This window comes from Benincasa hispida, chromosome 12 (genome assembly GCF_027475165.1).
Source record: "Benincasa hispida cultivar pf3 chromosome 12, pf3_genome.v1.1, whole genome shotgun sequence".
Lineage (NCBI taxonomy): Eukaryota > Viridiplantae > Streptophyta > Magnoliopsida > Cucurbitales > Cucurbitaceae > Benincasa > Benincasa hispida.
In genome coordinates this window covers 778,825-794,505 of record NC_143489.1, presented here as the reverse complement: position 1 = coordinate 794,505, position 15,681 = coordinate 778,825, and the positions used below count along the sequence as shown (strand labels likewise).

Below are 15,681 nucleotides of genomic sequence, written 5' to 3'. Positions count from 1 at the left end.
AGTAGTTAAAGTGTGAGATAGGGGAATCAAACCTCATACCTCGAAGTGAGCACTATGTCAGTTGAGTTACGCTCTTGTTGGCAGTTTTTTTTCCCTTTGTAAGTGATGCACAATTTTAATCTAAAATTTGAGAAGATCCAATTAATTAAAAAATTGCCATTGGCCCCTATTTAGAAAATTGTTATTGAACCTTTAATTCCTCAATTTCTTCCAAATAAAAGCGCACTTAAATTACTGTTATTTTTAACATAAATGAGGGGGGTGATTACATACTAAATCCATATATACAACACCTTTATTTCAAAATAAAATTTTGACATCTCACACCAAAATTAGAACCATTAATTACTTTGATACTATTTGTAGAATCATAATCGTGTTCCCAATAAATAAGTGGAAAAAAATGATAAAACAAAAGATAGATATATAACTAATACCGAAGGAGAGTATGTATAACAATTATAATATTTTACATATAAAGTACAACACTATATCATTTGACTTCTAAAAGTTATCATCGTATCTGAATTTGCTTTAGACAATTTTGTCGATCTCTGTATCTCTCGTTGAACCTCTTTATAATAAAAAGCTATTTACTTTACCCATCCTTATCTTTGACGAATCTGCATAATATATTACTTAACTAAATAAGAGTAATTCAACCAAAATTGGGTGGGAAGGAAACGTTTTTGTTTACTTTATTGTTGTTCGAGTCTTACAAACAATTTCTTAGGTTTTGCGTCAATAATAACTATTTAAATAATTAAAGGCTTAAAATAAAATGAGTTCAAATTATGTTGTTATGTACCAAGTATTAGAATTATATTGTAAAAAAATCATAAAATATAAAAAATAACAAAATAACAAAATGTTTTTTTATATATAATTTGTTTAGAAATATCTATCAACATCAATATTTTTTTGAAAGTTCATCAACATTTCTATAAAATTAAGAAAAATTTTATAATACAATAACGTGAGATATTGAATTTTTGACCTTTAGAAATGGAGTGCATGTCAATACCACTAAACTAAGCTTCTTTGGCATATGATTGACATATTTGAAGAATCTAATGGCAAAATTGTAATATAATTTAAGGTAAATTTGAGAATTTTTCCAAATATGAAAATTTTTATATATAAAAATATAGAAAACCAAAAGTTGAAGATGAACCAACAAAGAAGCCTCTTTGAAAGAAAGAAATGAGACTTTTCTACAAATGATCTAAATTTAACAATTTTATCAAATTATAAAAAATTATAGATGAAATTTTATCAAATTATAAGGACTAAATTCTAAATTTTAAGAGGGATTGAGATTCTAATATTTTAGAAACAATGGGATCAAATTTAAATTTATAACTGAAAGCGTACCGTTTGGCTGAAGTCCCCAATCCCGCTTCGTCCGGACGGCTTCAAATCTCTCTCCTCATTTCCAATTCCTTTTCTCGCATTCATCACTCTCTCCACCATTCTACTTCCAAGAATGTTCGTCGATTCATTTCTTCTCTGATCATTGCTCAAGTTTCCGCCTCTGTTCTTCTCCTGTTTCCCCTCCACTTTCCGCCCTCTCGTCACGCTCGGCGAGCACGATTGCCTTCTCGAATTCGCCTCTGATTTCTCCCCGGTTCCTGGTTGCCGCCCTCTCGTCACCGAGCTGGATCGATCGGTCCTCAGATTCGGAGGTGTTTCGTTCGAGAATTCTGGAATTTGAGATGCTATTGTCGATCTCACAATTGGGGATGTCGTTCTACTTCTTGGATTTGGATTTGCCTTTGGCTTTGCGGTGTTTGTTGATCCTTTGTAGAGGTTTGATGTTAGATATTCCGTGTAACATTCCTTAAGATTTATAGGTTTCATGTTGTTGTTTCTTTTGATCGTGGGGTCTATTGATGATGCCTGATTGATTCTCTGGATTGGGTTTGGAGATGGGGTTGTGGTTCTTTTTGTGTTTTTGGGTTCAATTGATGAATTGATTCGTGGTCTATGACTGGGAGTGATGGACCTGGATGGTATTTTTGGTTTTGTAGTTGGAGATTTCTCGATTACATTGCTTTTCTTTGTTGATTCTGAATTGCTTGAAGCCTGCCCAGAAAATTACGATAGATTAAGTGATAGAGGGATGAGATTTAATGGATACTTTAGTGATATACATGGTGTGAGAGAAACCATGGAAGAGAATCAAGAGCTAATTATATGGTCGGTTGGGAATGGGATCAAATCCTACCTTGCCTAAATAAGGAAATGATTATGGGTTTATAAAGGAGGACATCTTTAATAGTATAAGGTTTTTCTAGTAAAATCAATAGTAAAACCATGATGGTTTATGTTCAAAGTGACCAATATCATGCAATTGTGGAGATATTTGAAATTTCCTTGTTCTAACAAATGGTATATTTTACTTTTTGTTTCATCCAAAAGGCCTCATACCGTTAGAGATAGTTGTCCTCTTACCCTATAAACTCACATTCATCCCTTTATTTAGTCAATGTAGGACTTTGAACGCATTTCAACATCGTCATTCCACTGATCAGAGATTGAAGGAAAGAAAATGAATTATTGGATGAACTGATCTAAAAAAATTATGCCCCGGTTTTTCAAAACAGTCAAATTTTTTAGATTCTCATGTCTATTTGGATTCTCTCTGGTGATTTTTTTAAAGAGAGAGAGCACCTGTGACTGTGGCTGTGAGAGAGGCTGGACAAGTGGTGTCTCTTTCTGAGCATTCCTATGTGAAGGAGCAGTGGCTTCCATTTCCAAAGATGGAAACAAGGGAGTTGCAGGTGGTGTTTTAAGCCTTCACTAAGCAATTCATGTAGATAAGTTGAGAAAAGTTACCAATTAAACAAACTCCGAATCAGAGAAGATGAGTTTTATACCAATCATAGTCGTTTTTGTTGCCTTCAAAAAGGTGTCCAAATCCAGATTCTTTCTTGATTGAGTGAATTCTGTAGAATGGAGAATTCCCTGTAAAAGTTTTTCATAAGCTTATCAAGAAGGTTAAGTCAACAAAACTGATAATGGTTTGAATGGTGAAGATCATGGAGTTGGTAAGTACCACCATGGTTGTGTTCAAGCTCGTCGACGGGCAGAAGAAAGCAGGTGGTACGTTCTTTGTCGCGCTTATGCAGGTCCCGGAACAGATGGAGGTCTTCATTGTCTCTTTCCTTTCTACCCTTTAAATGCAGACCCATCATCCATCTGTTTTTGCTGCCACTGCCATTGTTCATAGTGGAGTTTAATTTCCTCTTTTTCTTGGGAATTTTTTCTGAAACTTGTTCCTTGGAAATGGTTGGAGTGGAAGAGGATGTGTGATATTGTTTTTAAGAACAAATAAGAGGAGACTTTGGCTTTGTTGGAAGCGAAAACTCAGCCAAATGGAAGAATCAGCGCCGGCAACTTCAATGTCCTTGTTTTAGAATTTATAAAGTGTGTAAAATGGGAGTGCGGCTCTAAGAAGAATCATTGGAAAACTATATTCCTCTATACAAGACATTTGTCTTCCTTCATTTAGATTTATGAAAAACATTTTTTTTTGGGTACAATATGAAAGTGAAATGTTTGGCTGGTGAGTTAGACTAGAATTGTCTTCTTTCATTCAAATTATTGTGTATGTGATAAAAAGTTCATATTAGATTGGCTTTTCTGAGTGTTTATAAATATTTGTTTTGTACTTGTAAATACTTATTTAAATATTTAGAAAGTTAATCCAAACACATCCTAAAACTCAAACTTGGAAGTAAGTTTCATTATGCTAGGAGACATTGAAAAAAAAAATTTAACCTCGAGTTTTGAATTGTTGAAAAATGATGTGTAAAAAATGTGCGTGTGAATTTTTGTGGCAATTAGTTGAAACCGTGTTGTAATTTGTAAATCATATCATATATACATATACATATATGTGTATCTTTCAATTTTTACATATTAATTGTCACACAAATTTATGTCGTTTATTTTAATAGAAACCTCTCCAAATGTATTTGTTGAAACAATGAAACTATTTAAAATTTAAGGTGGAACTTATATCTACTCTAAAATTTATGGATATTTTGTATAATTTTGCTTTATATTTATTACAATCGTTGATACATTTTGAGAATGAGAAATTCAATGGATGTATTAAATTTGTCAAACTATACATTTTTTTAAAAAAAAATCTGAGGTTCTAAAACTAATGAAATTCACCTTTTATACTACATGTGAATATTTACAAAGACACAAAATAGCAACTCTAGGAATTTAATTTCGACCGATTTTTTTAATGTATCCATATTATGTGTCAATTTGTTTGTGCTTATTTTGGTAATCCAACCTCGACTTTATAAATAGAAGTTTATACTTTCTCTATCATATGAGAAAAACTATGAATTTTCAATTTTGATTGAGATCATAATTTAATTGTTAGGAATAAAGAAAGCATATTTTATCAAAGTTTAAATTTAAAATTGACATAGTACAATAATGATTTGTTTATACTATATTCGAGAAGATTTGAAGAAGACAAAAAAAAAAAAAAATGAATTGTGTGCTCTTAAACATCCAAATGATGCATAAAGACGTAGCATAGACAGAAATGTACAATTTAATTTGACAATCGATTGAAAAAGTCAAATTACATTAAAATAAAAGTTTCCAAAGATCACCTTTATATAATTAAATCATTTGTGCCAATGCCGTCCTTGAATGTAGTGGCCTGCATATTATTAGCAAGCCAACATGAATGGTTAATAGTTTAACCATTCCAATCTAGATGTTTTTACTTCAATAATTACCCGAGCAAAAATTGAATCATCAACTTTTAAGTTGATCATCGATACCTAATGTACTTAAGTATAACACACTTTTTTTTTTTCAATTTTCTGTTACTTTTTACCTCTATTAGTTGACTGGTTACCTAGTCAACAAGTACTAGTTGTATAACTACTCTTGCCTATAAATTAAGAGGTTGGGTTCTTCACTTAATAATACAATCATTCTTTTGGAGTTTCATTCTTTAATTTACATCATCTTGGTATCAGAGCCAAGATCTTTAGAGTTGATGGTGGAGAAAAAGCCTACCACTAGCAATAATCCCGAGCCCACAAACAATGAAGCGGGTACATCCATCGCTCTATCATCTAGGTCCTTAACGAGATGCATGTTGTCCGTCGAGGAATCCATAGGTGCTACCTACCGATTGTTGGAGAGAATGACTTTGAAAATGGAAGAGATCGTCAGCGATGTCCAAGTCTTAAGGCAGCCGCCACAAATTCAAGAAGACCTTCCAAGACCCAACAATCCACCACAAGAAAGACAAAATATCAACGTCCAACAGTATAATCAACCAAGAAACCTTCCAGATTTACTTACTATCAATCAAGATCATCCAAGAATGCAAGTTTATCAAAGGAGACATCAACAAGATAGTGATTTATCGAGTGAGGAAGAGAGGGAGAATGAAGGTCATTGCCTTCTAGCATCTTCCAAAACTTTATCCATTTTGAAGGACCCTAGTACAAGTGTTCTAATAATATCTAATGTGGACACTTCCATATATTTGATAATTTTCTGTTCAAGGGAGATTGCTTATGCATACCACATACTTCTTTTTGGGAACCCTTAATAAAAAGACCTTCATTCCGGAAGTTTGGCTGGTCACTTTGGTATTTCAAAAACATTTGAGTTGCTTTTCACTCGCTTTTTCTAGCCTCAATTAAAAAGGGATGCACAGAACTTTGTCAAACTATGTTTCATATGCCAAATAGCAAAAGGAACTTCCACTAATGCGGGTCTTTACACACCTTTGCCAACTCCAACTTCTATTTGGGAGGATTTATCCATGGACTGTGTCCTTGGTCTTCCTAAAACTCAACGTGGATATGATTTGGTAATGGTCATGGTAGATAGATTCAGCAAAATGAGTCATTTTATCACTTGTAAAAATCTCATGATGTTGTACACATAGCTAACCCTTTCTTTAAGGAAATAGTTCGCCTACACTGTATTCCTAAAACAACTGTTTCTAATATAGATGTCAAATTTCTTAGTCATTTTTGGAAAACTCTATGGCAAAAATTCCACACTTCTCTTAAATATAACATCACCAGTCACCCACAAATTGATGGCCAAACCGAGGTTACTAACATAACCTTAGGAAATATAATCGAATGTTTATGTGGAGGACACCCAAAGCAGTGAGACTTAGTCCTTGCCCAAGTCGAGTGTGCATTCAACTTTATGAAGAATCGATCAACAGGGAAGTTTCCATTTGATATTGTTTATACTAAACTCCCAGCTTTAACTATTGATCTCGCTCAACTTCCTTCTTCTATTGATCTTAACAATGATGCTGAAGAAATGGCAAAAAAGATTGTTCGACTTCATCAAGATGTCCAAGCAAACATTGAGAAAGAAAATGCTTCATACAAAAAGGCAGCATAAGCACTTAAACATATCCAACAATTCCGAGAAGGTAACTTGGTAATGGTTCATCTTCGCAAAAGTAGATTTCTAACTGGGACTTACAACAAACTTAAAAACAAAAAACTTGACCCTTTCAAAGTCATCAAAGTGTTTGGACCAAATGCCTATAGACTTGACTTACCTTCCAACCTACACATCAACCTTATTTTCAATGTTGCAGACCTACATCCATATCAAGTCCCAGATGATTTTTAGTTAGCAACTGACCACTATTTTAGATACGATGATGGTGCTAAGGGGGTATCAACCTAGTTGAGATGTCCGGCTGCATCTATTGATCTTTTAAGTAGTTTTCTTCTTTACTTTTATTGTATTCTCGAACTCGAGAACGAGTTTTTTTTAGGAGATGAAGGAATATGATGTACCTAAGTATAGCACACTTAGTTTGTCTTTTTTATTTTTTATTTTTCAATTCTTTGTTACTTTTATGTTACCTTTGTTAGTTGTCCAGTTACCTAGTCAACAAGTACCAGCTGCATAACTACTCTTGCCTCTAAATTAAGAGGTTGGGTTCTTTACTTAATAATATAATCATTCTTCTGAAGTTTTCATTCTTTGGTTTACATCAATAAGTTATTCACTGAGTTGACAAGTTTCAAAGAAGTTAAGTTGTTTTTTCTCCTGGAGATTTGTTATTCATACCCTAAATTTATTTCTTGAATTTGAGATGCAACAAAGTAGAGCTAGATTAGAAACTTTCTCTATTCCCGTCATGTTCTCTACTTTTAGAAAGTTTGAAAGTTTTGTGAATGGAAATTGACCAAAATTGCATGAATATGGCCATATTTTCAGGGACTAGTAAGAAATCATTAGCAATGCACGGATTTATGAATTTTGTAGTGAATGTTGAAAATTCAATTATTTTTTTATAATTTTGAATCGTGCCAATTTATCTTCACAAAATATATTAACCACACATTTAACTAAAAAACCATTTTTATAATTATATAATTTGAAAGATATTAATTGTTTTTAAAATTATTTACATGTTTGTTGTTTGTTGTTATAAACGAAATTCAAATTTTAAAATTATATCATAGGTTGTTCATGAAAAAAAATAATTTTTAAAATCAAATGGAATCAATCAATCTAACATATTAGGATATAGTTATTCAATATACAAGGATAATTATTAAGCATATTAAAAATTATTATTATTGAACTAGTTGTTATTATTTTTATTATTTTGGTTTCAAGGATTTTGTTGTTTTTTATTAGGAAAAAACAATCAGTAGGTTTTATATGTTAAAAACACAACCAAAAAAACTAAGTTTTTGAAAATAAATTATTTTAATGTCACTATCGATTTACAACAATTTTGATATTGAAATATTGAATATGTAAAATAGATGCTTTTTTAAAAGAAGGTAAAATAGATACTGCATTTATAATTTTTGAAGTAAAGCATTAACATATGTTTTTTTTTTTGGCAAAATCCCATAATTCTAATTTTACATTTATTATCTCCCTAATTTTCTCCATTCCTCTATTTATATCTCCTTTTTAACTAATTTCTCCATGATTCCTCACCTTGGTAAACTTTTTTTTATCTTCTTCATGTTGACTACATTCATAAAATTAGGTAAAATAAATCTAGTCGAAGATATGTATGAATTAAATGAACTTTATTAGTGTGGATCATCGCATCTAAATATAGATTGCAATTAGATAAACAAAATTAAAAAAATATAGCCCATAGCAATTATCTATGAATAAATTAAAAGAACAAAAATTGAGTCACATAATCTAAGAAATCACAAGAAGAGAAAATGCACATTATTGAAAAAAGAAGGAGATAAAATTTAAAATTAAGAATTGTGAAATTAAAATTAAAAGAATCAAATCAACTCCTATATGATATCCCTTTATTCTCTAAAATAATCTTTTTATATAAAAAGCAAACCTATAATGACAAAATCGTCATCACCAATTGATTAAACTCCATTTTGCTCCCTAGTTTCAATCATTGTTTCAAGCAAAATTTGTCACAACCTTATAACAATATTTATTTGAGATAAGTGTTTTGCTTCTTATTTTGTTGAATGATTTCACTACATGGCAAAATTTTACTTACTCCTCAGTTTGGGAATGAATAGATGACTACAGTGTGAAACGCTTCTAAATTCTTTAGCATCTATTTTCATTCAAATATTCTATTTGTTTTTTTTACCTTCTAATGAAATATCTTGAAAGCAAACATTTCACTTCAAAACTTCCTCAAACACAATTGAGGGGTAAAAATTAATTTTTAAAACAAATAAAGAAAGAAAGAAAAATGATAGATAATAGTACCTCTTCATTAACTTGGTAAAAAAATTTCCTTTGAAGAATAAAAAATTGTAGTCTCCATTATTTTTTGAAAGATTTTGCTTCTAAATTGTTTTGTAGAATCTCAAATTTTGGTATGATAATGAATGCATTAGACATCAATTTCTTTAGTTTATAAGTACTATCACATACCCATATACTTACAATTGAAGAGTTGTGTCTCATTGTCATCAAATCCAAATAGTCATGTCCCTTCACCATAAACAGGCACATGAACTACTACATGAATTGGAAATTATTAAAATATATAAAGACAAAAAGGGAAGGAGAAAATTCTCCCCATATAGCCTTTCAAATACGGTATAGATAGATAGGTATTTTCTCTTCTTTTGATCGCTTTGGATTTGGTTCTTTCTCCAACTCTATTTAGATATAATAATAAGTACCTTTTGCCCTTTATAGCTCATCTTTTTAAATATCCAATTGATGGTTTTTGTTGTAACTCAACAATAAGGTGTTTAGAGTTCTACTCTAATTCATTATCAATGAAATTGTTTCCTTGCTTAAAAAAATTAGCAAAACAACTAATCGAAGCACGTGTGGTGGTCTCAACTCTCGTATCTCACTATTCAATCTCGCTCCTCCCACTCACTTGTTACTTGTTTTCACTGACTCAATCCTCACTCACGTTACATGTTCTCATTGATGAGCATTGTCATTCTCGATAATAAAATTATCGATCATCGTTCTCGTTACTTGTTTTTCACCTGAATCCTCTTTTTCACTTTTTGTGGTCATTAATGCTAGTGTACGCATACTAGCAATGAAGGGAGGGGGGAAAATGACTAACTGCCACAACATTTACAAATCCATTTAAAAACTACGAGTAACTTATGATATGTTTAGAATATACTTAAGCAACTGTGAACTTGAAAACCCATTTACGCAGCCCCAAGTCTTGAAGAACTTCACACTCTGCCCTTCTAATGGCGGTTGAATCATCCAACCCAGTGGTCTGGGTGTGAGGTGGAGGAGGCTCAGTGGGAAAGGGGGGAGGTGTGGGAGATCTGGGTTCAGGGTGGGTTGAATCCAAATCACACGCACCATCCTCATCATTAAGCATGTTCTTCCTCTACGTAATAAGAAAATTTTGTTACTTCACTTTCAATCCTAAATAATTTTGAAAACATGTTGCCAATAGACATACCTCACGCAACGAGTGCAATAGAGAAGTGATGGTCTGCAGGTCCGACTTTATCTCCCTCAATGTGTCCTCGACTCTCGATACACGACCATCTAAGCTCTGTAGATAGGAAAACAGTCATGGTCATGCTCCTCATGTGCTTTTCCCTTCCTTTTGCCCCTCTTCGAGCTCGTTTCAAGCTCTGGTAGATGGTCCTCATCAGTACGAACCCTCTTGGCATGTTCAAAATCGCCAACGTTATGATCATCGTGGGGATCACAATCAACATTGCACTCATGCTTCACATGTGGTTCCTGCTCATGCTCATAATGGGGACCTGAAACATCCCCGTCATGGAGATTGTGGTCATTGTAGTGACCTCGAGCATCTTTTGAACTATCACTATCCTCGGATCTATCAATCACTGATGGGGTCCTCTCAGCTTGGTCCACTACATAAATGGGTCGTTCATCCACCCGTGTGTCTCGAAACTGCTTCTCCGCGTCTGACATAATAAGTGTGGGAGAGATCACTAACTGCATAAACCAAACATAAGCTAATAAGATTGATTGCACAAAATCAGGTCTCCCTCATTTACATGCAGGACACTAAGTTCGTGTATGTTCTAACCTTAGGGGAGTAAAAAATATCGCTGTGCAATAATTTGGAGGGAAGTGAATACAAGCATGACCATCTCAAGATGCGAGGCACCACATAATTGTTTAGCCGAATTACAGCTCTACCAGCAACCAACGATATGATCTCATATGCCCACACCTGCAAACATAGCACATTAGGTCAACATGTAAGAAAATGAAAGATTATAAATCACGTAATACAAGGAATGGATAATACTTGAAATGCATGAGGAAACCCAGCCAAATTATATTTTACAATATAGTTCTTATTCGATTTGGCCTTCTTCTTGTACACATCAACCTTGTCCTTTAGTGCATTTTGAAGGCCCTTCAATGCCCTTTCCCATAATATACGTCCCCAATCAAGACTATTGTAGTATTCCAGATCTTCAACATTGTCCAAGAGTGATTTGTCGATAATACTCTGTCTTGTTTTTCCCCATCATTGCCAACTCGGTGTAATAAACCAATGTAATCTTTACCGCGTCCAAGTCATTGTAGAAGTTCAAGTTCTTGTATCTTTCTTCAAAGGTGATGAGGTGCATGTCCACCATCAAATCATTACCGAAATACTTCTTTCGTAGTGATTCAGTCGCGTCAGCCCTCCGAACCAATTTCGTAGGTGATTGCCACAATCCTGTCACCAACAAGAACTCTTCTTTGGAGAAGGTGACAATCTTACCGTTCAAATCAAAGCTCATAGCATCTGGCCTTTCGTCCTTCACCTCTCGTAATAAAATATGATGAATTAATGGGCTGTTGAAAACCAGATCCATGTCTACAAATCGTCCAAATACAGTCCTTTTGAATAAGTCAAGCTGCTTGGAGGTAAGCTTTTCTTTGACAATCTTGTTTGCAGTCCCAATGTGCGATGATAGGCTCGTAGCTTGGCCAGGAAAGCGATTATTAGCAGAAATCTTTAAAACTCGAGTCATTCTAGTTCTGCGTGTTAAAACAACCAAAAATAAACAAACCCACAAAACAAAATACATATTAAAACCTAAGCAGACAAGCTAAAATTTTGAAATGTTGTAAAATAATTGCTATTTGATACTTGCAATCACTACTTGCTATTTGATACTCGCTCTCGCTATTTCATCGAATTTCACTCGAAACCCAACTCAATTCTCTCTACTCGCTACGTTATCTACTTCCCTCCTCAAAACTCTTTTCTGTTTTGCTTTAAAAAAAATGGCTAGTCAGAACGAAAATGAAAACCTAAACCCTAACACCATATTCAACTAAAACGAAAAATTATATATTGATACTCTGTTTGAGAAGACTGGAAAATCCAAACGGCTCTATGCTTGAAGAGAAAGAAATGAAATGTTTATATGGTTGTGTTGAAAATTTAAAAGAGCGAGAACTAGAAGAGAAAATAAGTAATAAGATCGAGAACGACATGAACAAAGATCAAATCAACGAGAACAAGTATCAAGCAGAAATAGAGAAAGTAATGAAAGAAGCGAGACTGAGAAATGAGAGGAGCGAGAGTCAAGGGTCAAGGGTCAAGGGTCACCATATGTGCTGTTTCGGTAATTTCACACTAGAACCACGCAAGAAAAAGGTATACTTATAGTTCTATACATTGGGTCAAATTTCATTTGGGCCAAACGTGGGTCATCCTATAAAATTAAATTTAAAATATATATACTAATTTATTTAATTTATTATTTTTAAAAAAAAAAAAAAAAAAAATCAACTTGAACCTAACTCAAAATTGAACCTTACCTCCAGGGGATGGAAAGGGCTAAGCCCTTAGCAAAAGCATCCAAGACCTTCCCATCCCTTTCATCAACCATATCTCAAAATTCAAATGATAAATACTAACCCAAGAATAAGACAAACCCAGCCACAAGAACAGCCCCACAAATAAAGAAAAAATTACAGAGCGATAATGGCAATGGACCCAAATCACCATTTCTTCATCCACTTCCAAAAATAGAATAAACAAATCCTCAACAAAATTATGCAGATTTATATTCCTGCAACAAAAGTTATGGCGCACAGCAGCACAACCATTGAAGAACAATAAGCAAACATTACCGATCACCATGTTCCGCGGCAGAAGCATGGGAGGTGGACCTGCCGGAAACATCATCAGAACCGCCGGTAGAGCCGTCGCCAGAGCCGCCAGTACCCCCACCAACCGACCTTCCTCTCCAACTTCCACTTCCAGAGCCACACGCCGCCACGGCGGCTCCGCCAATTTCCATGGTCTGTCGTCGACTTCTTCCCTTAGCCAATGTCCTGTTTCCGCCACTAACGGCGTTGCCAGCGGCTGGCATATCTGTAATCCGTACTGCGATGAGTTCGAGTGGATTACTGAAGACGGAATTGAGAGCGAAAATGTGGCTAGGGTTTCTGAGGACTCAATCGGATGGTCCATTCCGACGTTGGATGAGGTTCATGGCGCCGTCTCTGCGATTCACCGGTACGATTACGAATTCTAACTCCATTTTTCATCGATTTTCTTTCTTCATTTTTTTTTCCTGTGATTTTCGGATGGAATTCTCACCGGCGGCGACTGAATTTGCGGAGCGTAGTGTTTTTGGACAGGAGAACGATGAAGCGGGTCGGGTGGGGAAGTATACGGGTTTGGTGAACCGGGTTTCGCCGGTCGGGTCGGAGGTGGATTGGGTTGAGCCGTGTTTGGACGTGCAATTTTGTGGGCGTGGAGTTGAAAGGGTTTATGATGCTTTTCATTTATTGCAGACTGACCCTTCAGTTCAGGTGACTTTTGCTATCCACCCCTCTATCTATAATGATATTGTCTAAATGCCCATTTGAAAAAGATGCGGTTATATTATGAATTTGGTGGACATTTCCTACTATTGATTAATTATATTAGTTCAAGTGAAATTATTTTAAATGATAAAATTACTTAAAATATTTATAAATAATAGTAAAATACTACCGTTCAAACATAGTCTATCGCGATGTATCGCAAATAGACTGTGAAATTATGCCATATCTATAAATATTTTGATTCATTTTCTTATATTTGAAAACAATCCATAATTTAATATATTATAATTGGTTAAATTACCCCTTGGACTTTTTTGAATGGATGTCTATTTCATCTTTTAACTTTAAAATTAACATGTCAAGTTAAGAGAACTCCCCATTTGTGATAAATAAGTCCTTGAATTAAAAAAAAAAAAGTTTAAATAAAGTCTTTTTAATTTTATTTTATTAAATTCATAAGCTTTAAAATTATCTAATAAATCATCTCATTTTTAGTTTTGTTGTTTTAGATTAATAGTATGTGCGTAAACTACTCCATACATTTGTAGATATAAAAAGAATTTAGAAAAAAACACATCAATTATCAATTAAATTTGTTTATAAAAAGAATTTAGAAAAAAACACATCAATTATCAATTAAATTTGTTTATCAAAATCTTTTAAAAAAATCGTTTAACGAAGGGACGTATTAAACATAAAACTTAAGTTTAAAGTGATATTAAATACAACGTTGAAATATTAGAGACATATTAGATATACAATTAAAACTTTAAAGACATACTTCTAATTTTTTGAACTTTGATGAAATTATGAAATCATGAAATCTAAATGGAAGCCTAAAGCTAACCAAATTTAAATGAAGTTCAAACGGTTGGGATTAAGTTTATAAATTAATAACTTCTTAAATCATAAATGTTGGGTTTTATTAAATCCAAACTTCATAATTTAAACAAACAAAATTTAAAATACTTAGTTGACTATTTACAAGTAGAGATGTCCAATTTTTTCATGGAACAGACCCTGCGGGGCCCCACCCCGAACCGAGCGGAGAATTGGGGAGGGAATCAGGAAAAAAAATTTCCGTGAACGAGGACGGATTCTCCATCCTTGTCCCCATCCCCGTCCCCACCCCGATTAGTTTCTACATATTTATTTAGTATAGTTATCTAATGTTATGTTGTTATTATTATTATTATTATATAAATATTATATTTAAAATTTAAATTTAATTATTTATTGCGAAAGATAATGAATATGTTTAAATTGAATATTTAAATTTAGATTATATATGTGAATACTTTGATTTATATTTATTTCTTTCTACTAAAAAAGTTTAATTAGCTTTTCTAGGCTAAAATTTGAGTAATTTATCTTTAAATTCAAATTGTCAGGTAAAACTAACCATAATAACCAATTTAGTGATAAAATTAATTATTTAATTACAATTTGTTCATATTAATGATTTAAATTAGTTGATTTTTTTATAATAAAAAAATGTAACAGGGAAAAAAATTCCCTACGAGGAACCCGATCCCCGCGAATTCCTCGCAGGGAATCCCTACCCCGATCCCCGTGCGGAATTTCACGGGAATGGAGAATGAAATGGGGAGTAGGGATGGGAATGGGGAATGATATCCTCGGTCCCGACCTATCCTGTATACATCATTATTTACAAGTTTTAAATTATTCTATAGTAATTTTAAAGTGGTTTTTTTCATCACTCGACTATTTCAAAAGGAATGTTTATTTGTTACCAAATATTCTTTTTTTAGTATATATTATAGTTTATTGGTTGCATTGTTGTTGGAAAATTGTTAAAATAAGACTATCAAGTTTTCATTGTTCAAAACTAGGTTAAACTAGTTTTTTTCGGTCCATCCCGGATATTGTCAGTGAAATCTATGCAGTATTAACATCGAGGTTTTTCTCATTTCTCTAAATAATTATATAATCTATATAAATTTTATACCAAATCTGATATATTTTCAAATTTTCTCCAAATTAAACTATTTTTATCAAACTTTACATAATTTTTTAAATCTTTATCTTAATTCTTGTTTCCATAATTATATATACGAATTTCTAAATTTTTAAATGAATTTACTAATTATGATTTTTTAGATAAATCTTAAGTACCCTGTGATTTTTAAATTTTGTAAAAGATCAAATTTTGCAAATAAAAAAAATTAAGATTGGGAAATATAAAGAATAGTGCTAATCTATATTTTACTGGAAAAGTCCAAATACATAGAATCTCGGTCATAGAGATTCCTAGTCTCTCAAAATTTACTTAATATTTGGCAAAAGTTGATGGTTGGGCCGAAAGATTTGAAAATTAGATAAGATTTGATATGAAATTTGGAAAGATGACATATTATTTAA

General features: G+C 33.0%; 1 protein-coding gene and 1 pseudogene across 2 annotated transcripts; both read right to left on the bottom strand.

Annotated features, from left to right (window-relative positions):
• Positions 1-441: 441 nt before the first annotated feature.
• On the bottom strand, positions 442-3,230 carry LOC120093004 (uncharacterized). Its single transcript, XM_090308546.1, has 5 exons — positions 3,059-3,230; positions 2,880-2,967; positions 2,674-2,797; positions 1,375-2,085; positions 442-623 (listed from the first exon to the last, which is right to left on the bottom strand). The coding sequence occupies exons 1-5, from the start codon at positions 3,228-3,230 to the stop codon at positions 609-611; spliced, it is 1,110 nt and encodes a 369-aa protein (XP_090164672.1). The 3' UTR covers positions 442-608.
• A 6,218-nt stretch (positions 3,231-9,448) lies between these two features.
• On the bottom strand, positions 9,449-13,002 carry LOC150031681 (uncharacterized; annotated as a pseudogene). Its single transcript, XR_016525191.1, has 6 exons — positions 12,598-13,002; positions 12,470-12,536; positions 10,769-11,564; positions 10,544-10,690; positions 9,938-10,449; positions 9,449-9,862 (listed from the first exon to the last, which is right to left on the bottom strand). The product of XR_016525191.1 is annotated as an uncharacterized LOC150031681 (transcript).
• Between the last annotated feature and the right edge of the window lie 2,679 nt (positions 13,003-15,681).

Excerpts from the sequence above, each read along its gene's own strand:
- LOC120093004 (XM_090308546.1), bottom strand. The coding sequence starts at position 3,230 with ATGAACAATGGCAGTGGCAGCAAAAACAGATGGATGATGGGTCTGCAT. Across the intron at positions 2,968-3,058 it reads GCTTGAACACAACCATGGTG|GGAATTCTCCATTCTACAGA; the intron begins GTACTTACCAAC and ends AAACTTTTACAG. Across the intron at positions 2,798-2,879 it reads AACAAAAACGACTATGATTG|GCTTAAAACACCACCTGCAA; the intron begins GTATAAAACTCA and ends TGCTTAGTGAAG.